The sequence below is a fragment of the Saimiri boliviensis genome, chromosome 17 (genome assembly GCF_048565385.1).
Source record: "Saimiri boliviensis isolate mSaiBol1 chromosome 17, mSaiBol1.pri, whole genome shotgun sequence".
In the NCBI taxonomy this organism is placed as follows: domain Eukaryota; kingdom Metazoa; phylum Chordata; class Mammalia; order Primates; family Cebidae; genus Saimiri; species Saimiri boliviensis.
The window spans coordinates 66,142,635-66,161,551 of NC_133465.1; the positions used below are offsets into that span (position 1 = coordinate 66,142,635).

General features: G+C 56.8%; 1 protein-coding gene across 4 annotated transcripts in view; it reads right to left on the reverse strand.

Moving 5' to 3' along the window:
* Window positions 1–139: 139 nt before the first annotated feature.
* The window catches only part of RHBDF2 (rhomboid 5 homolog 2), a 29,768-nt gene continuing 10,990 nt past the window's right edge, over window positions 140–18,917 (reverse strand). The window contains exons 2-20 of one of the 4 annotated variants that reach the window (XM_074388997.1): window positions 17,575–17,687; window positions 14,467–14,528; window positions 10,634–10,804; window positions 9,132–9,256; window positions 8,483–8,678; window positions 8,208–8,411; window positions 7,092–7,220; window positions 6,649–6,767; window positions 6,292–6,486; window positions 4,244–4,355; window positions 3,976–4,050; window positions 3,574–3,735; window positions 3,219–3,328; window positions 3,035–3,098; window positions 2,846–2,940; window positions 2,452–2,527; window positions 2,248–2,348; window positions 1,917–2,070; window positions 140–1,275 (exon numbers count right to left, since the gene is read on the reverse strand). In XM_074388997.1, coding sequence (XP_074245098.1) covers window positions 856–1,275; window positions 1,917–2,070; window positions 2,248–2,348; window positions 2,452–2,527; window positions 2,846–2,940; window positions 3,035–3,098; window positions 3,219–3,328; window positions 3,574–3,735; window positions 3,976–4,050; window positions 4,244–4,355; window positions 6,292–6,486; window positions 6,649–6,767; window positions 7,092–7,220; window positions 8,208–8,411; window positions 8,483–8,678; window positions 9,132–9,256; window positions 10,634–10,783 — 2,487 coding nt within the window. In that variant the 5' untranslated portion in view covers window positions 10,784–10,804; window positions 14,467–14,528; window positions 17,575–17,687 and the 3' untranslated portion in view covers window positions 140–855. Of the gene's footprint in view, window positions 1,276–1,916; window positions 2,071–2,247; window positions 2,349–2,451; window positions 2,528–2,845; window positions 2,941–3,034; window positions 3,099–3,218; window positions 3,329–3,573; window positions 3,736–3,975; window positions 4,051–4,243; window positions 4,356–6,291; window positions 6,487–6,648; window positions 6,768–7,091; window positions 7,221–8,207; window positions 8,412–8,482; window positions 8,679–9,131; window positions 9,257–10,633; window positions 10,805–12,606; window positions 12,638–14,432; window positions 14,529–17,574; window positions 17,688–18,917 lie in introns of those variants that run through there. The other 3 variants (XM_039476569.2, XM_039476568.2, XM_074388998.1) reach the window with 3 other exon arrangements.

Genomic DNA, 18,917 nt, shown 5'->3' on the forward strand with positions numbered 1-18,917 from the left:
GCCCAACTAAATCCCGAAGAGGCTCCACAAGTTTTCTGCTGTCCACTGGGCCACACCACAGTCTCTGAGGGGCTGATGGGCGATCCCTCACCCCCACATCCCAGGGTCCTTCTACCTGAGGTCTCCGTTAAGACAACACTGCCATAAAGAATATTATTTAATCCATAAGATATCCGTACAAAGTTAGCGTTCCTTTGAAAAATTAAGACTGATATAAACTGGTAGAAAACGGGCCTGATGAGCCTTGAGCACCTGCTGGGGGCAGGCCTCGGGGTGGCTCCGCCCAGGCTCATTTCACCTGAGGTCTGCTTGTGTCTCCTCGCTTGCTCTCTGCCCCTAGACTATGGCCAAAGCCTCTCCCGCAATGTCCTGTCTGAGAGCCTTACGGATGGGCTACGGGGCAGAGGTAGGACAAACAGGAAGGGCCATGGTGGGCACCCAGCCCTGGGGCAACTAAGGGCACAGCCACGTCCCCAGCAAGGGCACGCTTGGGTAGTAGTGGGGGAGAAGGCACCACAGGCAGCGCTGAGGACCCTGGGAAGAAAAGGAGCCTGCCCCCAGGAGATGGTCACAGCAGGGAGCGGGAGGATGTCGGGACCCGGGACCCGAGACTCAGAGAGGCAGGTGCCTTAGGTGTGCCGGCGCTTGGGCCAGGAGCACGCAGGCCTCACGCCCCCAAAGAACCCGGCTTAACCGACCATCTCGCACACAGTCAGCCTCGCCTGGCAGCGGGGGGCCCGGGTCCAGAGCCCGGGCACTGTCTTGGGTCACTGGCATGCAGGGCACTCAGCAGTGGGCAGCCCTTGCAGGCAGCCCCCGTGCCAGCGGTGCCGTGGTGCAGCCGCGGGACCCGGGTCAGTGCAGCACCTGGTCCAGCTCGTACTTCTCGCAGAAGCGGCTGGTGAAGGGGAAGCAGGTGAGGTGCTCGATCCACGGCCAGTTAAAGGGGTAAATGTACAGCCAGAGCACCAGGCCAGCGAAGAGGCCGGCGAAGGCCAGCAGTGACACCAGGATGAGGGCCCGCTTGCGGTACTTGTCGCTGGTGCCGAAGGTGATGTAGGGCAGGAAGGCAAAGGCCAGCAGCAGGCCGCTGAGGAAGCCGAAGATGTGGGCGATGTTGTCGATCCAGGGCAGGAGGCCGCAGGCGAACAGGAAGAGCACGATGCCCGAGAGGTTGAGGAAGGCCTTCCAGGGCCGCTCCAGCAGCGGCCAGCTCTGGAAGAGCTCCACGAAGAGGCAGGCGAGGAGGCCAAACTGTGAACCGGCCGGTCCCACCTGGGGCGGGGCAGGGGAGACGCGGCTTCAGGCAAGGGTGGGCGGCCTGGGCCGGGCCGGTGCCCTGGGTCATCCCATCGATCAGTTCCTCCCCGGCAGACGCTGGGGACCCCTGAGGCTGAGGGGTGGGGGTCGGTTGGAGCTGCCAGACCGAAGCTGGGCCCGCTCTGTCCATTCCTTCAGCAAACACCGAGTACCTACTGTGTACACCCCTGGTGTGGGTCACAGCAATAAGACAGACAGACAAATTCCAGGCCACACACGGTGGCGAGAGGACGGACACTGAGCAAGCTGGATTAGTCAGGTGGAACTGATCGAAGGCTGCTGACAGCACACGTGGGCCATTTCCTACCCCTCGACCTACAAATACCTGGCATACTGCCAGGCAGTGGGCATGGTTATGAAGATAAATGAGGCAGTGGAGGGACAGGGTGACTCAGGAGCATCACTGTTCCCTCTCGCTGGGATTAAGGGACCAGCCAGTAAGCCCCCAGCTTAGCCGTCCATCTGCCACGGAGCCCAGCACAGGAGGGGCCCCATGGCCCTCAGGCAGGTCCAGGTGGGTGGAACAGGAGCAGGACTGGCCCCCTATGTGACGAAAGGCTTCAGACTCAAGAGGGTCCCGCCCCCCATGTCCTTACCTCCGCCCGGTACGGGAGGAAGATGGCGCTGGCGAGGTTGCCCGTGATGCCGCTGAGGATGAAGATGATGGCGATACGGTGCCAGCCGGCCAGCTTTTCCAGGTCCCTCAGGATGGTCATTTGAAAGACCACAGACACGAGGCAGTGCACCACGCTGGGGAAGGGACACACCAGGCGCGGCCTTCAGTCAGGTCCTTCAGGAGCAGCAGGCTTCCGCGGGTTGGGCCGGCCATGCCCAGGCCCAGGAACCCTTCCCCAGGGGTCTGGCTGGGTGGCCATAACAGGGGCTGAAGGTGATGTAGGGCAGGAAGGCAAGTGAGGAGCCTCTTACCCGGCATGTAAGAAGAGAGACAGCCAGAGCCTATAGAACTGATCTGGGACCTCTGGGTTGAGGAAGGGCAGCAGCCCACACACCTTGTCCAAGCAGTGCACCTGGGGGTGGGCGGATGGTGCTCAGCGCCCCAGAAGCCTGGGAGGGAGTGTGTGAGCCCCGGCCCCGGCATCCTCTCCTCCACCACCCCAGGCCTCGCCTCACCTGGGAGCAGAGCGTCGCTTCCTCGTGGAAATAGCCGTGCATGAACTCACAGTATTCCCGGGTGGTGATCTCACAGCTGGGTCGACAGTGAGGCAAGAGGGGGCATCAGGGCCCGGAATAACCACTGCCCACCTCGCCCAGAGCCCAGAACCCGGCTACAGCAGGCATCGCTGGCAGGAAGGGGGATGCCCCTTACAGGGCCTTCGACTCTGGAGGAAGCTCCCTTCCTCCAGCTCACACCATGGGTGGCCCCAGAGCAGGGGAGGGAAGGACAGTTATCGGAGGGCATTGACCCGGCAGCTGTGGGTGGTGACGGTGGAGGAGCAGAGGGCCCACAGGAAACTGCAGCTCGGGGGGCGGCGGGACGGGCCAAGGACAGGCCCAGGTGGCTCACCTGCCCTTGGTGCCAATGCAGCAGGGGCGGCCCTTGATCTTGCAGTCTATGTGCAGGAAGCCCGTGCGGTTGCTCCTGGCCTGCTCTGTGCAGATCTGCTGGGAGGGGCACCGGCAGGGGAGTGGGGCTGTGCAGTGGGCAGGTCTCCTGTCCCTGACCTTCCCAGACACGCCTGCCAGGGACACTCACCGGCCACTTGGTGATGTCATTGGGCCAGATGTGGGCACCGCTGGAGGCCGGCTCCTCACAGGTCCTGGAGACAGACATCAGACTGGGCTGTGGCACCCCCAGCCTGCCATGTCTACCCAGCCATGTCCCTGTGGGTGGCTCCGACGGCCTGACCCCGAGACCCAGCAGAGGCTCCAGGCCCTACCTGGGGTCCTGGTGACAGACAGCCCCCGATGTCCGCTTCTGGCCCAGATCAGACTTGTCCATGGGGGGCCCAGTGTCATCCTGCCACTTGACAAAAGTGGCCAAAGTCTCCTGGAGGGCAGAAGAGGGCTGGTCGGTCACGCCGGGGCCAGGTCACCCCCACTGGAGTGGGCAAGGATGGAGGCTTTTCCCATCTTCCCAGGGCTCAGTCTCATCTAGGGGGCTCTGGGGAAGGGTGGGGTGGGGAGGCGGGAATGTGGTCACTGCCTTTGAAGGGCCCATCCCCCAGGCCAGGGCAAGTGGGGCTGGCCCGGGACCAGGGTCCAGCAGGGGTGGGAGGGAGGGCCTGCCCCCACCGAGCAGTCCTTCCGTTGGGTCTGGATGCAGCCTGAGTGGTCGTTCTGGACACAGCAGCCTGAGTCCCGCTCCAGGTCTCGCTCCCGCTGCACCAACTGCTCGATCTGCCTGTCCTTCCGGATGCAGGGCGAGAACTTGGCCCCCAGGTGGATCAGGTCAATCTGGTGGAGGGGAGCGGAAGGGAGCAGAGGAGAAGGGAGGGGAGGGGAGGGGAGGGGAGGGGAAGGAGAGAGTGAGTTTGGGCCGCAGACCTGGGCGGGGTCCATCACTCCACCTCTGCTTTGTGGAGTCTTCCCCTGATGAGGGGCCTGCAGGTGGGTGAGCAGCCCACCTGCCCAGCCGGGGGTGACAGGGCACAGGGGCTCCTGGCTCAGATGATGTCCCCGAGCCTGGACCCTCACCGAGCTGGGGCCAACCCAGAAGTTCTCCTGCTGGATGTACTTCACGCTCTCGTACACACCTTTGTTCCGCAGAACCTGTCACAGAGCACAGAGGTAGCAGGGAGGGCATCAGCACAGCGTGGACCCTGGGCGTGGGGGGCTGGGGCAGCCGTCCCCAGCGCAGAGCCTCCAGGAAGGGGCCGGATAGTTGTGGTGGGAGGGATTAGGTATCCATGACACTGAGGCCTCCTGGGGGAGGCTGGGACTCCCAGCGTGGAGCCCGACTCACCAGCTGGGTGGTGATGTGCTGGGCAAAGCCCACGGGTGCGATGCCATAGGTGCAAATCACCAGCAGCGTGATGATGACATGGACGAAGGTCAGCCAGTAGGTGAAGTAGGGCCTGTGCAGAGAGGCCTTGGGTCAGCCGAGCCGAGCTCCTATGCCAATCTCCAGTCCCGGCCACGGGGCCACCCCGGCGCAGTCTCCTGGCTCTGCCCTGTCAGCTCATCTCAAACCACAGCAACTTGGAAGATGCACCTCCAAGCATCTCTCTCCTGGCTTAAAACCCTCTGACAGCTGGGCGTGGTGGCTCAAGCCTGTAATCCCAGCACTTTGGGAGGCCAAGGCGGGTGGATCACAAGGTCAAGAGATCGAGACCATCCTGGTCTACGTGGTGAAACCCCGTCTCTACTAAAAAAAAATGCAAAACATTCGCTGGGTATGGTGGCGCGTGCCTGTAATCCCAGCTACCTGGGAGGCTGAGGCAGGAGAATTGCCTGAACCCGGGAGGTGGAGGTTGCGGTGAGCCAAGATCGCGCCATTGCACTCCAGCCTGGGTAACAAGAGTGAAACTCTGTCTCAAAAAAAAAAAAAAACACCCTCTGACAGCTTTCCACTGCGCTTGGGACAAATTCCAGAATCACCTCCTCTTGCTGGCTGCAAAGCCTCACCTGCCCGACCACCTCTCTGGCCTCTGCCTGCATTTCCTCCAATACTTTGCTCTATGCAGCCCCAGGGCTTTTGCACATGACACTACTGTTTGTCCTGACCACACCCCTCCCCGGCAGCTGTTCACTCTCTCTCAGTCCTCCTCTGGGACTCCCACCACACCTATCTTTTCCTTTTTTTTTTTTAGACAAAGTCCCACTCTGTCACCCAGGCTGGAGTACAGTGGTGCAATCTTGGCTCCCTGCAACCTCTGCCCCCAGGTTTAAGCCATTCTCCCTCCTGCCTCAGCCTCCTGAGTAGCTGGGATTACAGGTGCCCACCATACCTGGCTAATCTTTTTTTTTTTTTTTGTATTTTTAGTAGAAATGGGGTTTTACTGTGTTGGCCAGGCTGCACTTGAACTTCTGACCTCAGGTGATCCGCCCACTTTGGCCTCCCAAAGCGCTGGGATTGCAGGTGTGAGCCACACCGCACCTGGCCGTTGCTTGTTATTTTCTAATTTGGGCCCAGTGTTTATTGGGCTGCTGCAAATCAGGAGCCCTGTTCTTCTTCCCGAAGGGTTCTGCATGGCCTCCCCCAGGCTCCCCTCACTCCCAGCCCATTTGTTTTTAGAGATGGAGTTTTGCTCTCATTGCCCAGGCTGGAGTGCAATAGCGTGATCTCGGCTCACTGTAACCTCCACCTCCCAGGTTCAAGCGAATTTCCTGCCTCAGCGTCCTGAGTAGCTGGGATTATAGGCATGTGCCACCATGCCCTGCTAATTGTGTATTTTTAGTGGAGATGGGATTTCTCCATGTTGGTCAGGCTGGTCTCCAACTCCCGACCTCAAGTGATCTGCCCAGCTTGGCCTCCCAAAGCGCTGGGATCCCAGGTGGGAGCCACTGCGCCCCGCCCCCAGCTTCTTTTTTTAAAATAGAGGTAGGATCTCACTATGTTGCCCAGGCTGGTCTGAAACTCCTGGGCTCAAGTAATCCTCCTACCTTAGCCTCCCAAAGTGCTATAATTACAAGCGTGAGTCCTGGCCCCAGCTTCTAACTGGCCTCTGACCCAGCCTGCCCTCCCAGCTCCACCTCCAGAGGCTCCATTTCAGGGCCGGTAGGCAGTGACATTCAATGAACATTTATTGACTGGCTGCTATCTGGGAGCAAGGCTGAGGATGCAGGCTCAGAAAGCATGGGGTGGAGGAGAGGCAGCAAGCACTCAGGCCCTTCCCAGGTCACGTGCACAGCCCTTGGGACAGGGTGCACCTTCGAGGGTGTCACTACACTCCTGACCCGCAGGAGATGCTCATGAAAGGTTCACGGAATGAGTCAGGGGGCACTTCAGGAGGGCCCAGAGGAATCTGGAAGCTTCCAGGCCCTCCTGGAGGCTCCAGGGCGGCGCCTCACCGGTGGCTGTCGAAGCTCTCCAGCTGCCGCTGCACGGTGCTGCTGATGCTGCGGCGGTAGCTACGGTTCAGCCAGTTGCCCACCACGCCCAGGCCGTAGTGCCGCTTCTTCCGATCAAAGGCAAAGTGCTTCACCTTGGAGGCGATGCGCTTGCCGCGCTGGGGCCCGGGGACTGGGGCTCGGCCACACTCCTTCCTGGTGGGGATGGTGGCTTTCAGCCTGATGTCCCCCCCCCCAACCCCGAAATACTCCCAGACCCCACCAGGGTGATCAGAAAGGGCTTAGTGGCCAGGGTGAGGTCTGGGGATGTCCCCAGGCTGGTGGCTGGCCTAGAGGAGGGACTGCCCCAGCACTCACAGAGGGATTTGCACCCCATCGGGGGAGACAGGGGAGGCTGAGTGTGGGATCCCCCGGAAGTAGCTGGCAGAGAGTGGGGGGGACTCAAAGACATCGTCAGGCATGGAGCTCATTTCTTCCTGGGGTGGAGGACAAGGAAACACAGTGTAAGGAGTCTGTCCCAAACACTGCACCCCGGCACCTCAATTCAAGGGCAGGACACGGCTGGACAGACAGGCTCTTCACGATGAAGCGGGAAGCCACATGCCTGTCAGCCCCAGTGGTGACTTTCCCAGGTGGCACTGTGCCCCACCCCAGATCCTCACTCTACCCAACAAAGATGGGGGCCCAGGCAGCTCCACACAGGACCATGCCACATTCCACCAGTGGGCCTCTGGCCTTCTCACCCAGCTCCCAGGCCACCTCATCCCTCCCATCCCTGAGGGCCCACACCCCATGCTTGCCTTACTAAAAAACGAGGAGTCAAATGTGTCTGCCCCATCAACCACATCCTCCTCCAGGAAGCTCGGGAAGGCAAAGCTGCGCTTGATGACCCGGCACCGCTGTCCGGTGGCATCCAGCACCGAGCGCCCCTGTGCACAGACAGAGGCACAGGCATCAGGACCAGGGCCTGGCCATCCACCGAAGGAATTATCAAGCCCACCTGCCTGCAGGCAGCACCTTGGGTGGAGGGATCCTGCCCAAAGCATGGAGGTTCTGCAAGCTGAGTGGGCAGGAGGAGCTCCTGAGACTGGAAGGTCAGGACATGGGGCACCAGCTTCCGTTGGCACACCACTCTTGGCACAGCTTGGAGTGACATTCCCCTGGTCCTGCTGCCCCTCTGGCCTGGGCTGCTGGTATCCTAACACTCAAAGCAACCCACACGCTGTACCCTTACTCCAGAGGCTCGGGCCGTGTCTCCATCCTGTTTCTTGGCACAGAATACCAGGCCCCTGCCCACCTTTCTGATCCCATCTCCTGCCACTGCTGGCGTAACTGCCTGCTGCTCCCTCAAGGCACCGCACTTCCTCCGGCCTCCTGGCCCTTGCATAGGCCATTCCCTCTGCTGAGAATGCTGTTCCCTTCCTTCCCTAGTGAACGTCTCCTTGTTTTTCTGTGCTTAACTCGATGTCTTCCCTGATACCAGCTGCTGTCCTAAACTGACCACCCTGAATGACGACCCTCACCCTGGGCTGGGAGCTCAGCCAGCATGGTGATGGCTCTGCATGCTGTGCCCAGCACATAACAGGGACTGGGCAAACCCGGGTGGGTGAGGAGCGAGTGCACGTCTCACTTTCCACTGCCCCAGCTTAACAGTCAGTGCAGAGACCAGGTTCCCAAACTAGGCAGGCGCCGGGGGGTCATAGAGACTGAAGACAGAAGGATGGAAGCCGGGGTGCTGTGCTTCGGGGTACCTCTTTGCCCAGGGATCCCAGCACACCCACTGTCCTTGGCACTGAAGGCAGATGCCCGGGTGAGCTTTAGGAGATGCTCCTATGAGGAGTGGAAGGGAGGGGCAAGGGAGGGAGGCTGGGCAGAGGTGGGGGGAGACGGGGGCCCTGCAGGAGGGGGCTCTGTACCTTGAAGAGGGCAGCGGCAGCTTGGAAGCTCATGTGGGCCACAGACATCCTCTTGCGGCGTGGCAGGTGGGAGTAGCCAGAGCGGACGCTGGTGAACGAGGTGAGGGACAGGACTCCAGGGGTCAACGGCGGGTGCGGGGCGTGGGGCCTGTCCACCTCCTCCGGGTGGCGGAAGGCCCGGCCCCGGGCCAGTGGATCCACAATCTGGAAGGGAGGGGGCAGTGAGCAGAGCCACTGGGGTCCCCACCCCTGCCCCCTTTCCCTGTGGATCCCACCTTGGGCAGCTTGCAGGGCTTTGGGGACTCGGTGCCCTGGAAGGATGGCACCTCCTGGCTGGGGAGCTCCAGGTCCCGCTGGCACGAGGCCTTCAGGCGGCCGTAGCGCACGCTGCAGTGGTGCAGGCTGCGACGCTGCCACTGCTGCCGCTGCCCCTCCCAGTCGCCGCTGACTCCAAACCACTGGGCTGCGCCCCTGCGGGAGCCGACAAAGAACAGGTGGGCATAAGCTTGTCTGCGCCTGTGCACCTGAATGTGTGGAAGCAGTGATGGCACGTGTGTGCCCACGTGCCTGCAGGGGGTTGGGTGGCGGATCCACCTGCGAGGCCCCTGGCTGGAGCCCAGTGACCAGATGAGCAGAAGCAGGGGAGGACTAGAGCGTGAGGAGCCAGACTAGGGCCTCAGGCACCCGCACGCTGATCCAGCCAGCTCCTTGAACCCCCTCAGCCTCTACATTGTGACCTTCCGCAAGGCACACACCCTCCTCCCCATCTCTACCATCACATTAGGCTTCAGGGAGACACCGCTCTTTAACGCCTGCCTACTCCTTCCAGAGAGGGGACGCAGGGACCAGGCCCAGTAATGTCCAGGCACCAAGAATCCACAGGTTGCTGGGTGGGAGGTGCTGGGCTTGGGTGTGGGGACTCACTTGCGGATGCTCTGGGACAGCGAGGCCTGGCGGCGGAAGCCAGGGCGCTTCTCTGAGCTCTCCTGCCATCGGGCCCGTGGCTCCTGGAGGCTGACGCTCTTCAAGAAGGCTGGGTACTTGGGCCTCTTGGGGAAGAAGGAGGGAGGGCAGGCAGTGACGTGTGCGGCCCAGGTCCGAGGTTGGCTCTTCTTTAGCCTCCCATTCTGAAAACCCTGAGAACAAACCTCAACCCCAATCTGCTTTCGTTGTGAATATATGTTTATGTATATATGCTTTCTTGAGACAGAGTCTTGTTCTATCGCCCAGGCTGGAGTGCAGTGGGACAATCTCGGCTCACTGAAACCTCCACCTCCCGGGTTCAAGTGATTCTCATGCCTCAGCCTCCCAAGTAGCTGGGATTACAGACACCCGTCACCACACTTGGCTAATTTTTATATTTTCAGTAGAGATGGGGTTTTACCATGTTGGCCAGGCTGGTCTCGAACTCCTGACCGCAAGTGAAGCGCCCGCCTTGGCCTCCCAAAGTGCTGGGATTACCAGTGTGAGCCATCTTGCCTGGCCTACATATATACTTTTTGAGACAGAGTCTTGCTCTGTTGCCCAGGTTGGAGGGCAGTGGCACCATCATAGCTCACTGGAGCCTCAACCTCCCAGGCTTAAGCAAGCCTTCTACCTCCGTGTCCTAGCTAGCTGGGATTACAGGCGTGTGCTGCCACATCCAGCTCATTTTTTTTTTTTTTTAAGTATTTTCCAGAGACAGGGTCTTATTATGTTGTCTAGGCTGGTCTTGAACTCTTGGGCTCAAGTGATCTGCCTGCCTCCCAAAGTGATGAGATTATAGGCATGAAGCCACCCCATCCAGCCTCATTCTGAATTTAAAATCGCCATTGTGTAGCGTTTCTGCGTCAAGCCCAGCGTGTTTCCTTCACTCATCACCCAGTCCCTCCCCTCCACACCATGACGCTCCTGCCTGCTGCTGCGTCCTCTGCAGAGCTCTGGGCTGAGCGGGTGGTATTCACATCGCTTCCCTTTATACTCCAGGCTGTGCAGGAAGCCCACGCTGCTACCAGCCTGTTTCAATGAGCTCTTTATGGAGCAATAGCCCAGACTGTCGGAAACACTGATTCATTTTCGCCCTCTTCCAAAGGAACCTGGTACTGCCTAGGCAGGCTGCTGCTGCCAGGGAGACACTGTCCCTGCTCGCCCGTGTCAAAGACAGCCCCCAGCCCTCAGAAGAGAGAGCAAGAGTCCAGCAAGCCTTTCTTGGGGCTGGCACTTCCTATCCGCCTGCGACCATGATGAGAGTGAGCCCGGTTCCCAGCCTGACTCCCTGTGATTATTTTGGGCCCAGGAAGGAGTGGGCGAGGCCGAGTCAAGGGCTGCACAGGCAGCAGCTGTGGCTCAGGAAGAGTCCTCTAGGAAGTGAAACTGTCCAGAAGGTGTCATGTGGGCACATCTGTCACCTGTTGCAGGACAGTGAGCCCCCAGACCGGCCCCCTTACCTCAGGCAGCATGCTGTCCTGCTCGCCAGGGGCCTGGGTCTCTTTCTCAGGGGGTGGGATGGTGATGGAGAGGTTGGGTGGCTTCCGGCTCTGCAGGCGGCTGCTGGACACAGAAGACACGCTCCCGCCATTCTTGTCAGCAGAGGCCATGGTGGGCAGGAGGCGGGAGGGCTGGAGTGGAGACCGGGAGAGCGGCGGTGGGTGGTGGAAGGGGTGGCGGGGTATCAGGATCCTGATGCCAAGGTACCCCGAGAACTGACCGACCTGCCTAAAGTTGTTTCAGACATCTCTGGGGACTAAACCCAGCCTGAAAATCCCAGCACTTTGGGAGGCCGAGGCAGGCAGATCACCTGAGGTCAGGAGTTTGAGACCAGCCTGGCCAACATGGCGAAACCCTGACTCTACTAAAAATACAAAAATTAGCCAGGCGTGGTGGTGCATACCTGTAATCCCAGCTACTCGGGAGGCTGAGGCAGGAGAATTGCTTGAACAGGGAGGAGTGAGCCAAGCCAGCACCATTGCACTCCAGCCTGGGGTGACAGAGCAAGGCTCCATCTCAAAAAAAAAAAAAAAAAAAAAGAGCGTGAAGATGAAGAATGTACAGCTGGAGTGCTCTTGACTGTCTCATCAGGGGTAGGCCGGGGGCATAGGGCGGCTTCTTGTAGATGATGGGTCCTGCTTTTGTCTCTGGACAGGGGGGTTGAGGGAGAACAAGAAGGCTCCAGGACAACCTGGTGCTCCCAACAAGCTTGGCTGGGCAGGTTCGTGCTACGCTCCCAGGGCCAGCTGTGCAGGAAGCAGGTGGCTTTCGGAGGAGGGCTCCTGAGCTGTGCAGCAGGAAGTGGCAGCTCAGCCAAATGCCCAGAGAGATGAGAAACCTACTATGCTGGTTCCTGTCCCCCAAGCCCACCCGGTTCATTTTCCTTTTTCTGTAGAGGCGGGGTTTCTCCATGTTAGCCAGCCTGGTCTGGAACTCTTGGGCTCAAGACATCTGCCTGCCTCAGCCTCCCAAGCAGCGTGCACCTGTAGTCCCAGTTACTTGGGAGGCTGAGTCAGGAGCAGAACTTGGACTCGGGAGACAGAGGTTGCAGCGAGCCAAGATTGAGCCACTGCACTCCACCCTGGGTGACAGAGTAATAATCTGTCTCAAAAACAAAACAAAACGAGAGGCCGGGTGCGGTGGCTCAAGCCTGTAATCCCAGCACTTTGGGAGGCTGAGACGGGTGGATCATGAGGTCAAGAGCTCGAGACCATCCTGGTCAACATGGTGAAACCCCGTCTCTACTAAAAATACAAAAAATTAGCTGGGCATGGTGGTGCGTGCCTGTAATCCCAGCTACTCAGGAGGCTGAGGCAGGAGAATTGCCTGAACCCAGGAGGCGGAGGTTGCGGTGAGCCGAGATCGCGCCATTGCACTCCAGCCTGGGTAACAAGAGTGAAACTCCGTCTCAAAACAAAAAAAAAACAAAAAACAAACAAACAAACAAAAAAAGAAACAAAAAAAAAACTAACCAAAAACCAAAACAAAAAAACAAAAAACAAAATTAGCCAGATATGGTGGCACATGCCTATAATCCCAGCTACTTGGGAGGCTGAGGCATGAGAATTTCTTGAACTCAGGAGGTAGAGGTTGCAGAGAGCCAGGATCATGCCATTGTACTCCAGCCTTGGCGAGAGTGAGACTCTGTCTCAAAAAAAAAAAAAAAAAGGTAACTAAAACTGTCACTTGTCTGGCACTTTTCCCCCCATAGTGAGAATATTATTTAACAATATAAATGACATATACTCATTGCAAAAAAAAAAAAAAATCACACAGGCAGGTGCAGTGGCTCACGCTTATAATCCCAGCACTTTGGAAGGCGTAGGTGGGTGGATCGCTTGAAGCCAGGAGTTCGAGACTAGCCTGGCCAAAATAATGAGGAAGCACCATCTCTATTAAAATACAGAAATTAGGCAAGCATAGTGGCTCATACCTGTAGTCCTAGCCACTCGGGAGACTGAGGCAGGAGAACAGTATCACTCGAACCTGTGAGGCAGAGGTTGCTGTGAGCCAAGATCACACCACTGCACTCCAGCCTGGGCAACAAAGTGAGACTCTGTCTCAAAGAAAAAAAAAATTCAGACTTCTTTTTTTTTTTTTTTTGACACGGAGTTTCGCCCTTGTTACCCAGGCTGGAGTGCAATGGCGCGATCTCGGCTCACCGCAACCTCCGCCTCCTGGGCTCAGGCAATTCTCCTGCCTCAGCCTCCTGAGTAGCTGGGATTACAGGCACACGCCACCATGCCCAGCTAATTTTTTGCGCTTTTAGTAGAGACGGGGTTTCACCATGTTGACCAGGATGGTTTCGATCTCTCGACCTCGTGATCCACCCGCCTCGGCCTCCCAAGGTGCTGGGATTACAGGCTTGAGCCACCGCGCCCGGCAAAATTCAGACTTCTATAAAGTAGAACGTGAGCCGTTGACCCTCCTTTCCCCCTCCATCCTCTGGAAGGCCTCTCTGGGCCTGGAAATACATACTTCAAAATTCTACACACACTTATGTCATTTTTTATTTTGAGACAGGGTCTTGCTCTGTTGCCCAGGTTGGAGTGCAGTAGCATAATCTTGGCTCAGTGTACGCTCCACCTCCCAGGTTAAAGCAATTCTCCTGCCTCAGCCTCCCAAGTAGCTGGGGTTATAGGCGTGAGCCACTGTGTCTGGCCCACACTCTTTTATCTGCAGCGTGGACATCTCTCCCTGTCAACACATACAGACAGACCCACATTTTTTCTTGTTTCGAGATGGGGTCTCACTCTGTCACCCAGGTTGGAGTGCAGTGGCACCATCTTGGGTCACTGCAACTTCTGCCATCCACAGTGCTGGGACTACAGGCAGAGGCCACTGTACTTTGGATAGCAAAACTTCTTTGATGAATGCAAATATATATTTTGACATGGAGTTTCACTCTTGTTGCCCAGGTTGGACTGCAGTGGTGCAATCTCGGCTTACTGTAACCTTCTCCTCCTGGGTTTAAGTGATTCTCCTGCCTCAGCCTCCTGAGTAGCTGGGATTACAGGCACAAGCCACCACATCCAGCTAATTTTTGGTAGAGAGAGGATTTCACCATGTTGGCCAGGCTGGTCTCGAACTCCTGACCTCAGGTAATTTACCTGCCTCGGCCTCCCAAAGTGCTGGGATTACAGATGTGAGCCACTGGGCCTGGCCGATGGATACAAAGATTTCATAGAATGGAAGGCACCAAGATTTACTTAAGTCCCAATTGCTGGCTGTTTAGGATGTTTCCAGAATTGGAGACATGGGTCTGATGTTGAAACTGACACCCTTGCATATGCCACATGTGCCGTTTAAGTGTATCACCAGACCATATTCTGGAAGCAGAATGTCTGGGTTGAAGGGAAGTCCATCCCGAATTTCAGTGGGTCTTGCCCAATACCGCATCTGGGGATTTCCTGTGCTTGTGCCGCTGGTCTCCAATTCCCCTCTGACTCCCCCGGAATTAACACCCTCTGGCTGTTTCACTCTCTTCGTTTCATCTCTTGCTCTGGCCCATGACCGTCTTCTTGCTAAAACCCCCAGCTGTCTCCTCTCTCTCACATCCCAAGGTTCCTGGGCAAGTTTTGTTTTTCCTCTCCTTGTTCAAAACCAGGGACTCCATACCCACCTCCCTGGGAGCCCTTCGGCCAAGGGTGCGTGTGGGCCGAAGCGTGGGATACATGGGTGGGCGAGACAGCAGCCGTGTGTATTCTGAACCTGTCTTCCTCCCTCCACCTCGACCTCACCTCTGCCATCTCCTCTCACCTGGAGGCCCACTCCACTCTCTCAATTCCTCTACCTGCTGCCTCGAGCCCTCTGACACTGATCATTCTCCGCACCACAGCTGGGACAAGCGACCTCCTGAAAGCACAGATCACATCTGTCAGTCCCTGCTCAACACTCTCCCAGGATTTCCTGTTCTCACCCAAAGTCCAAACATCTCACTGGGACTTCCGGGCCCTCTCTTCACCTCTTCCCGTGCCCTTGCGTACCCCTGACCCAGCCTTTCTGGGCCTCTCATTGTCTCAGACTTGCCAAGCTCTGCTGGGAGTGGGGTTTGAGATCGAAAGCGCTGGAGCTGGTGGCACATTCTGGGCCCACAGTCTTGCATTTACTGTCGGGTGAGTCACTTGGGCGCCATCACCCAAGTCCTTACCCATACAAGGGGGAGAGTCACAGTTCCTCCCCAGGGAAGCATCTGCAGCACCAAATGAGCAAATGACATTGCCGGGCGTGGTGGCTCCTGCCTGTAATCTCAGCATTTTGGGAGGCTGAGGCAGGTGGACCACCTGAGGCCAGGAGTTCAAGACCAGCCTGGCCAACATAGTGAAACCCTGTCTCTATTAAAAATACAAAAATTAGCTGGGCATGGTGGTGGGCACCTGTAGTTCCAGCTACTCAGGAGGCTGAGGCAGGAATCGCTTGAACCCGGGACGGGGAGGTTGCAGTGAGTCGAGACTGCTCCATTGCACTCCAGCCTGGGCGACAGAGTGAGACTCAGTCTCAAAAATAAATAAGTGAGTGGATGGCTTCCCACAGTGAAGCACTTGGACAGGAAGTGCTCAGTAGCACGGCTCCCCAGAACCTGAAAAAGGAAACAGCAGCAGCGTCCGTCAGCAGATAAAGACACGAATATAAAATGTGGTCAAGTCACACAAGGAAGCATCCTTCAGCCACAAAAGGAAGGAAGTCCTGACACAGCTACAGCATGGACGAGCCTTGAGAATGCTGTGTCCAGTGAGAGGAGCCAGTCACGGAAGGCTACCCACTGCCTGAGTCCATGCATATGAAGGCCCAGAATAGGGACATCTACAGACAGAAGCAGGCTAGTGGTTGCTTAGGACTGGATAAGTGGGGACTGGGCAGGGAGGAGGTGACAGCTAAAGGGTGCACGCTTTCTTTTTCTTTTGAGGTGGAGTCTCGCTCTGTCGTCCAGGCTGGAATGCAGTGGTGCGATCTCCGCTCACGGCAACCTCCGCCTCCCGGGTTTAACCAATTCTCCGGCCTCAGCCTCCCAAATAACTGGGACTACAGGTATATGCCACCATGCCCGGCTAATTTTTTATACTTTTAGTAGAGATAGGGTTTCACTATGTCAGCCAGGATGGTCTCGATCTCCTGACCTCATGATCCACCTGCCTCAACCTCCCAAAGCGCTGGGATTATAGGCGTGAGCCACCGTGCCTGGCCTGGGTACAGGCTTTCTTTAGGATGTAATGAAAGCAATCTAAAACTGACTCTGGTGATGGTGGCACAACTCTGTGAATATACATACACACATATATATATATATATATATATATATACATAAAAAATTTTTTTTTTTTGAGACAGAGTCTCACTCTGTAGCCCAGGCTGGAGTCTCACTCTGTAGCCCAGGCCGGAGTGCAGTGTCAAAATCTTGGCTCACTGCAACCTCCGCCTCCCAGGTTCAAGTGATTCTTCTGCCTCAGCCTCCCGAGTAGCTGAGACTACAGGTGTGTGCAACCACGCCCAGCTAATTTTTGTATTTTTAGTAGAGACAGGGTTTCACCATATTGGCCAGTCTGGTCTCGAAATCCTGAACTCGTGATCTGTCCACATCGGCCTCCCAAAGTGTTGGCAATACAGGCATGAGCCACTGTGCCCAGCCTTTTTCTTTCTGTCTTTTTTGAGATAGAGTCTTGCTCTGTCACCCAGGCTGGAGGGCAGTGGTGCGATTTTGGCTCACTGCAACCTCTACCTCCTGGGTTCAAGTGGTTCTCCTGTCTCAGGCTCCTGAGTAGCTGGGATTACAGGCACAAACCACCACACCTAACTACTTTTTGTATTTTTAGTAGAGATGGAGTTTCACCACGTTGACCAGGCTGGTCTCAAAGTCCTGATCTGAAGTGATCCACTCGCCTCAGCCTCCCAAAGTGCTGAGATTACAGGTGTGAGCCTCTGCACCCACCCACTGTGAATATATTAAAACCACTGAAGGTTGGGAGTGATGGTTCACCACTGTAATCTCAGCAATTTGAGACTGAGGTGAAAGGATTTCTTGAGCCCAGGAGCTCAAGTCCAGCCTGGGTAACATACAAAAAATTTAAAAATTAGCCAGGTGTGGTGGTGTGTCTATAGTCCCAGCTACTCAGGAAGCTGAAGCAGGAGGAGGTCAAGGCTGCAGTGAGCCACAACTGTGCCATTGCACTCCAGCCTGGTGACAGAGTGAGACCCTATCTCAAACAAATAAACAAATAAATAAAAACACTGATGGTACACTTTAAATGGGTGAATCGCTGGTATGTGAATTCTCTCTCAATGAAGCAGGAGCTTCATAACGCTGGGCCTCTGCCTGAGCCAGTCACTCTGTCCCAGACCGTCACCCAGCGGAGAGGCCGGCTCTTCTCAGCCTCCCGGTTGCAGTTTGAGTGCCCCCTTACCAGAGGAGCCCTCCTGCCCCATCTCGAGCAGTGCCGGCTCCACCTCCCTCCCTGCCCCTTTTTTATTTTTTGAGACAGAATCTCACTGTCATCGCCCAGGCTGGAGGGCAGTGGCATGATCTCGGCTCACTGCAACCTCCGCCTCCCAGGTACAAGCGATTCTCCTGCCTCAGCCTCCCAAGTAGCTGAGACTACAGGCACCCACACTGCATCCCACTAAATATTTTTGTATTTTTAGTAGAGATGGGGTTTTGCCAAGTTGGCCAGGCCAGTCTCAAACTCCTGACCTCAGGTGATCCACCCACCTTGGCCTCCCAAAGTGCTAGCAGTACAGGCATGAGCCACCGCACCCAGCCCTTCCCTGCCTTTATCCCTCCCTGTTGCTCCCTTCATTCACTATCCGCCACTGTTCAGACACAGAGTGCGGGCCCCTCGGGCACATCAGCACGTGGTGCACCTGGGCGCAGCAGCCAGTGCCTGGGTCCAGCTGCCCCGCTTCCTACCTTCAAGTCTGGGTTTGCCTGTGGCTTCTTCTTGGGTCTTGCTGTGAAAGGCTTTAGAGCATGTTCTTGTCCTCTCCTCGTTCTGTACAGATACTCTGCGGTGAAGCCTCAGTCTGTGGAAGGGTGGAGAGATAGACAGATGGCTGGAGGGATGGAGAGAAGGCTCCAGGCCATGCAGTGCACAGTTAGGGACTCGATCCTGCCCAGCCTCGGGAGGGCCTCCGGCACCTCAGGGTCCCCTCAAAGGAGGGTCTGGCAGGTCTGCTTAAAAACAAACAGGGATGCCCCTGGGTTTCGTGCTTTAAAATGGTTGATTTTATGTTGTGTGGCTTTTACTTCAATAAATTATCAATCAAAACTACAAAACACTTCCAGATTGTTTGAACTTTGCCTAAGTATCAGAAGGCAGCTAGCAATTCCTGGACTTTTAAAGTTAAATATATGAGGTTTTTTGTTTTTTTTTTTCCGAGATGGAGTCTTGCTCTGTCACCCAGGCTTGAGTGTAGTGGCACGTTCTCAGCTTACTGCATCCTCCACCTCCTGGGTTCATGCGATTCTCCTGCCTCAGCCTCCTGAGTAGCTGGGATTACAGGCATGCACCACCACGCCTGGCTAATTTTTGTATTCTTAATAGAGACAAAGTTTCACCATGTTGGCCAGGCAGGTCTCAAACTCTTGACCTCATGATCTGCCCACCTTGGCCTCCCAAAGTGCTGAGATTACAGGCATGAGCCACCGTGTCTGGCCCCAAAATATGTGGTTTTGTTTTAAAGCAGGAAACCCAGGGGCATTCCTACTTGTTTTCAAGCAGACCTGCCCAGGCCCTCCTTTGAGGGGAACCCTGAGGTGCCGGAGGCCCTCCCGAGGATGGCCAGGATTAAGTCCCTAACTGTGCCGGGCCTCACTTGGCCCTTTACATGCATTACCCTTTGAAACACCTTCCAGGGAGACATTAGCGTCTCTTCCATTCTACAGATGGTGAATGGAGGCTCAGAGAGGTTCAGTAACTTGGCCAAGCTCACACAGCCAGGAAGCAGTGCAGCTAGGACTCCCAATGTCCAGCTCCAGGGCCTGGGGGCTCCTAGGGGATGGGCTCCCTCCTGCCCTGAGACTGGGGCTAGAAGACCCCCTCTCAGGGAGCCAGAGAGGGAGTTTGGTCCAGCATTCCAGCGCTTTCCAAACCATGCTCCTCAGAGGCCTGGGGCTCCCCAGAGGTGCCTAAGGGGCTGCTATGGGGCAAACCAGAGGCTGGGGAGCAGCCCAGGCCCCCCAGTGATTCCATCGAGCAATGCCCCTTTACCTCCTGCATATTTGGGACTTTTGGGGAGCAGAATGCTGGGTGC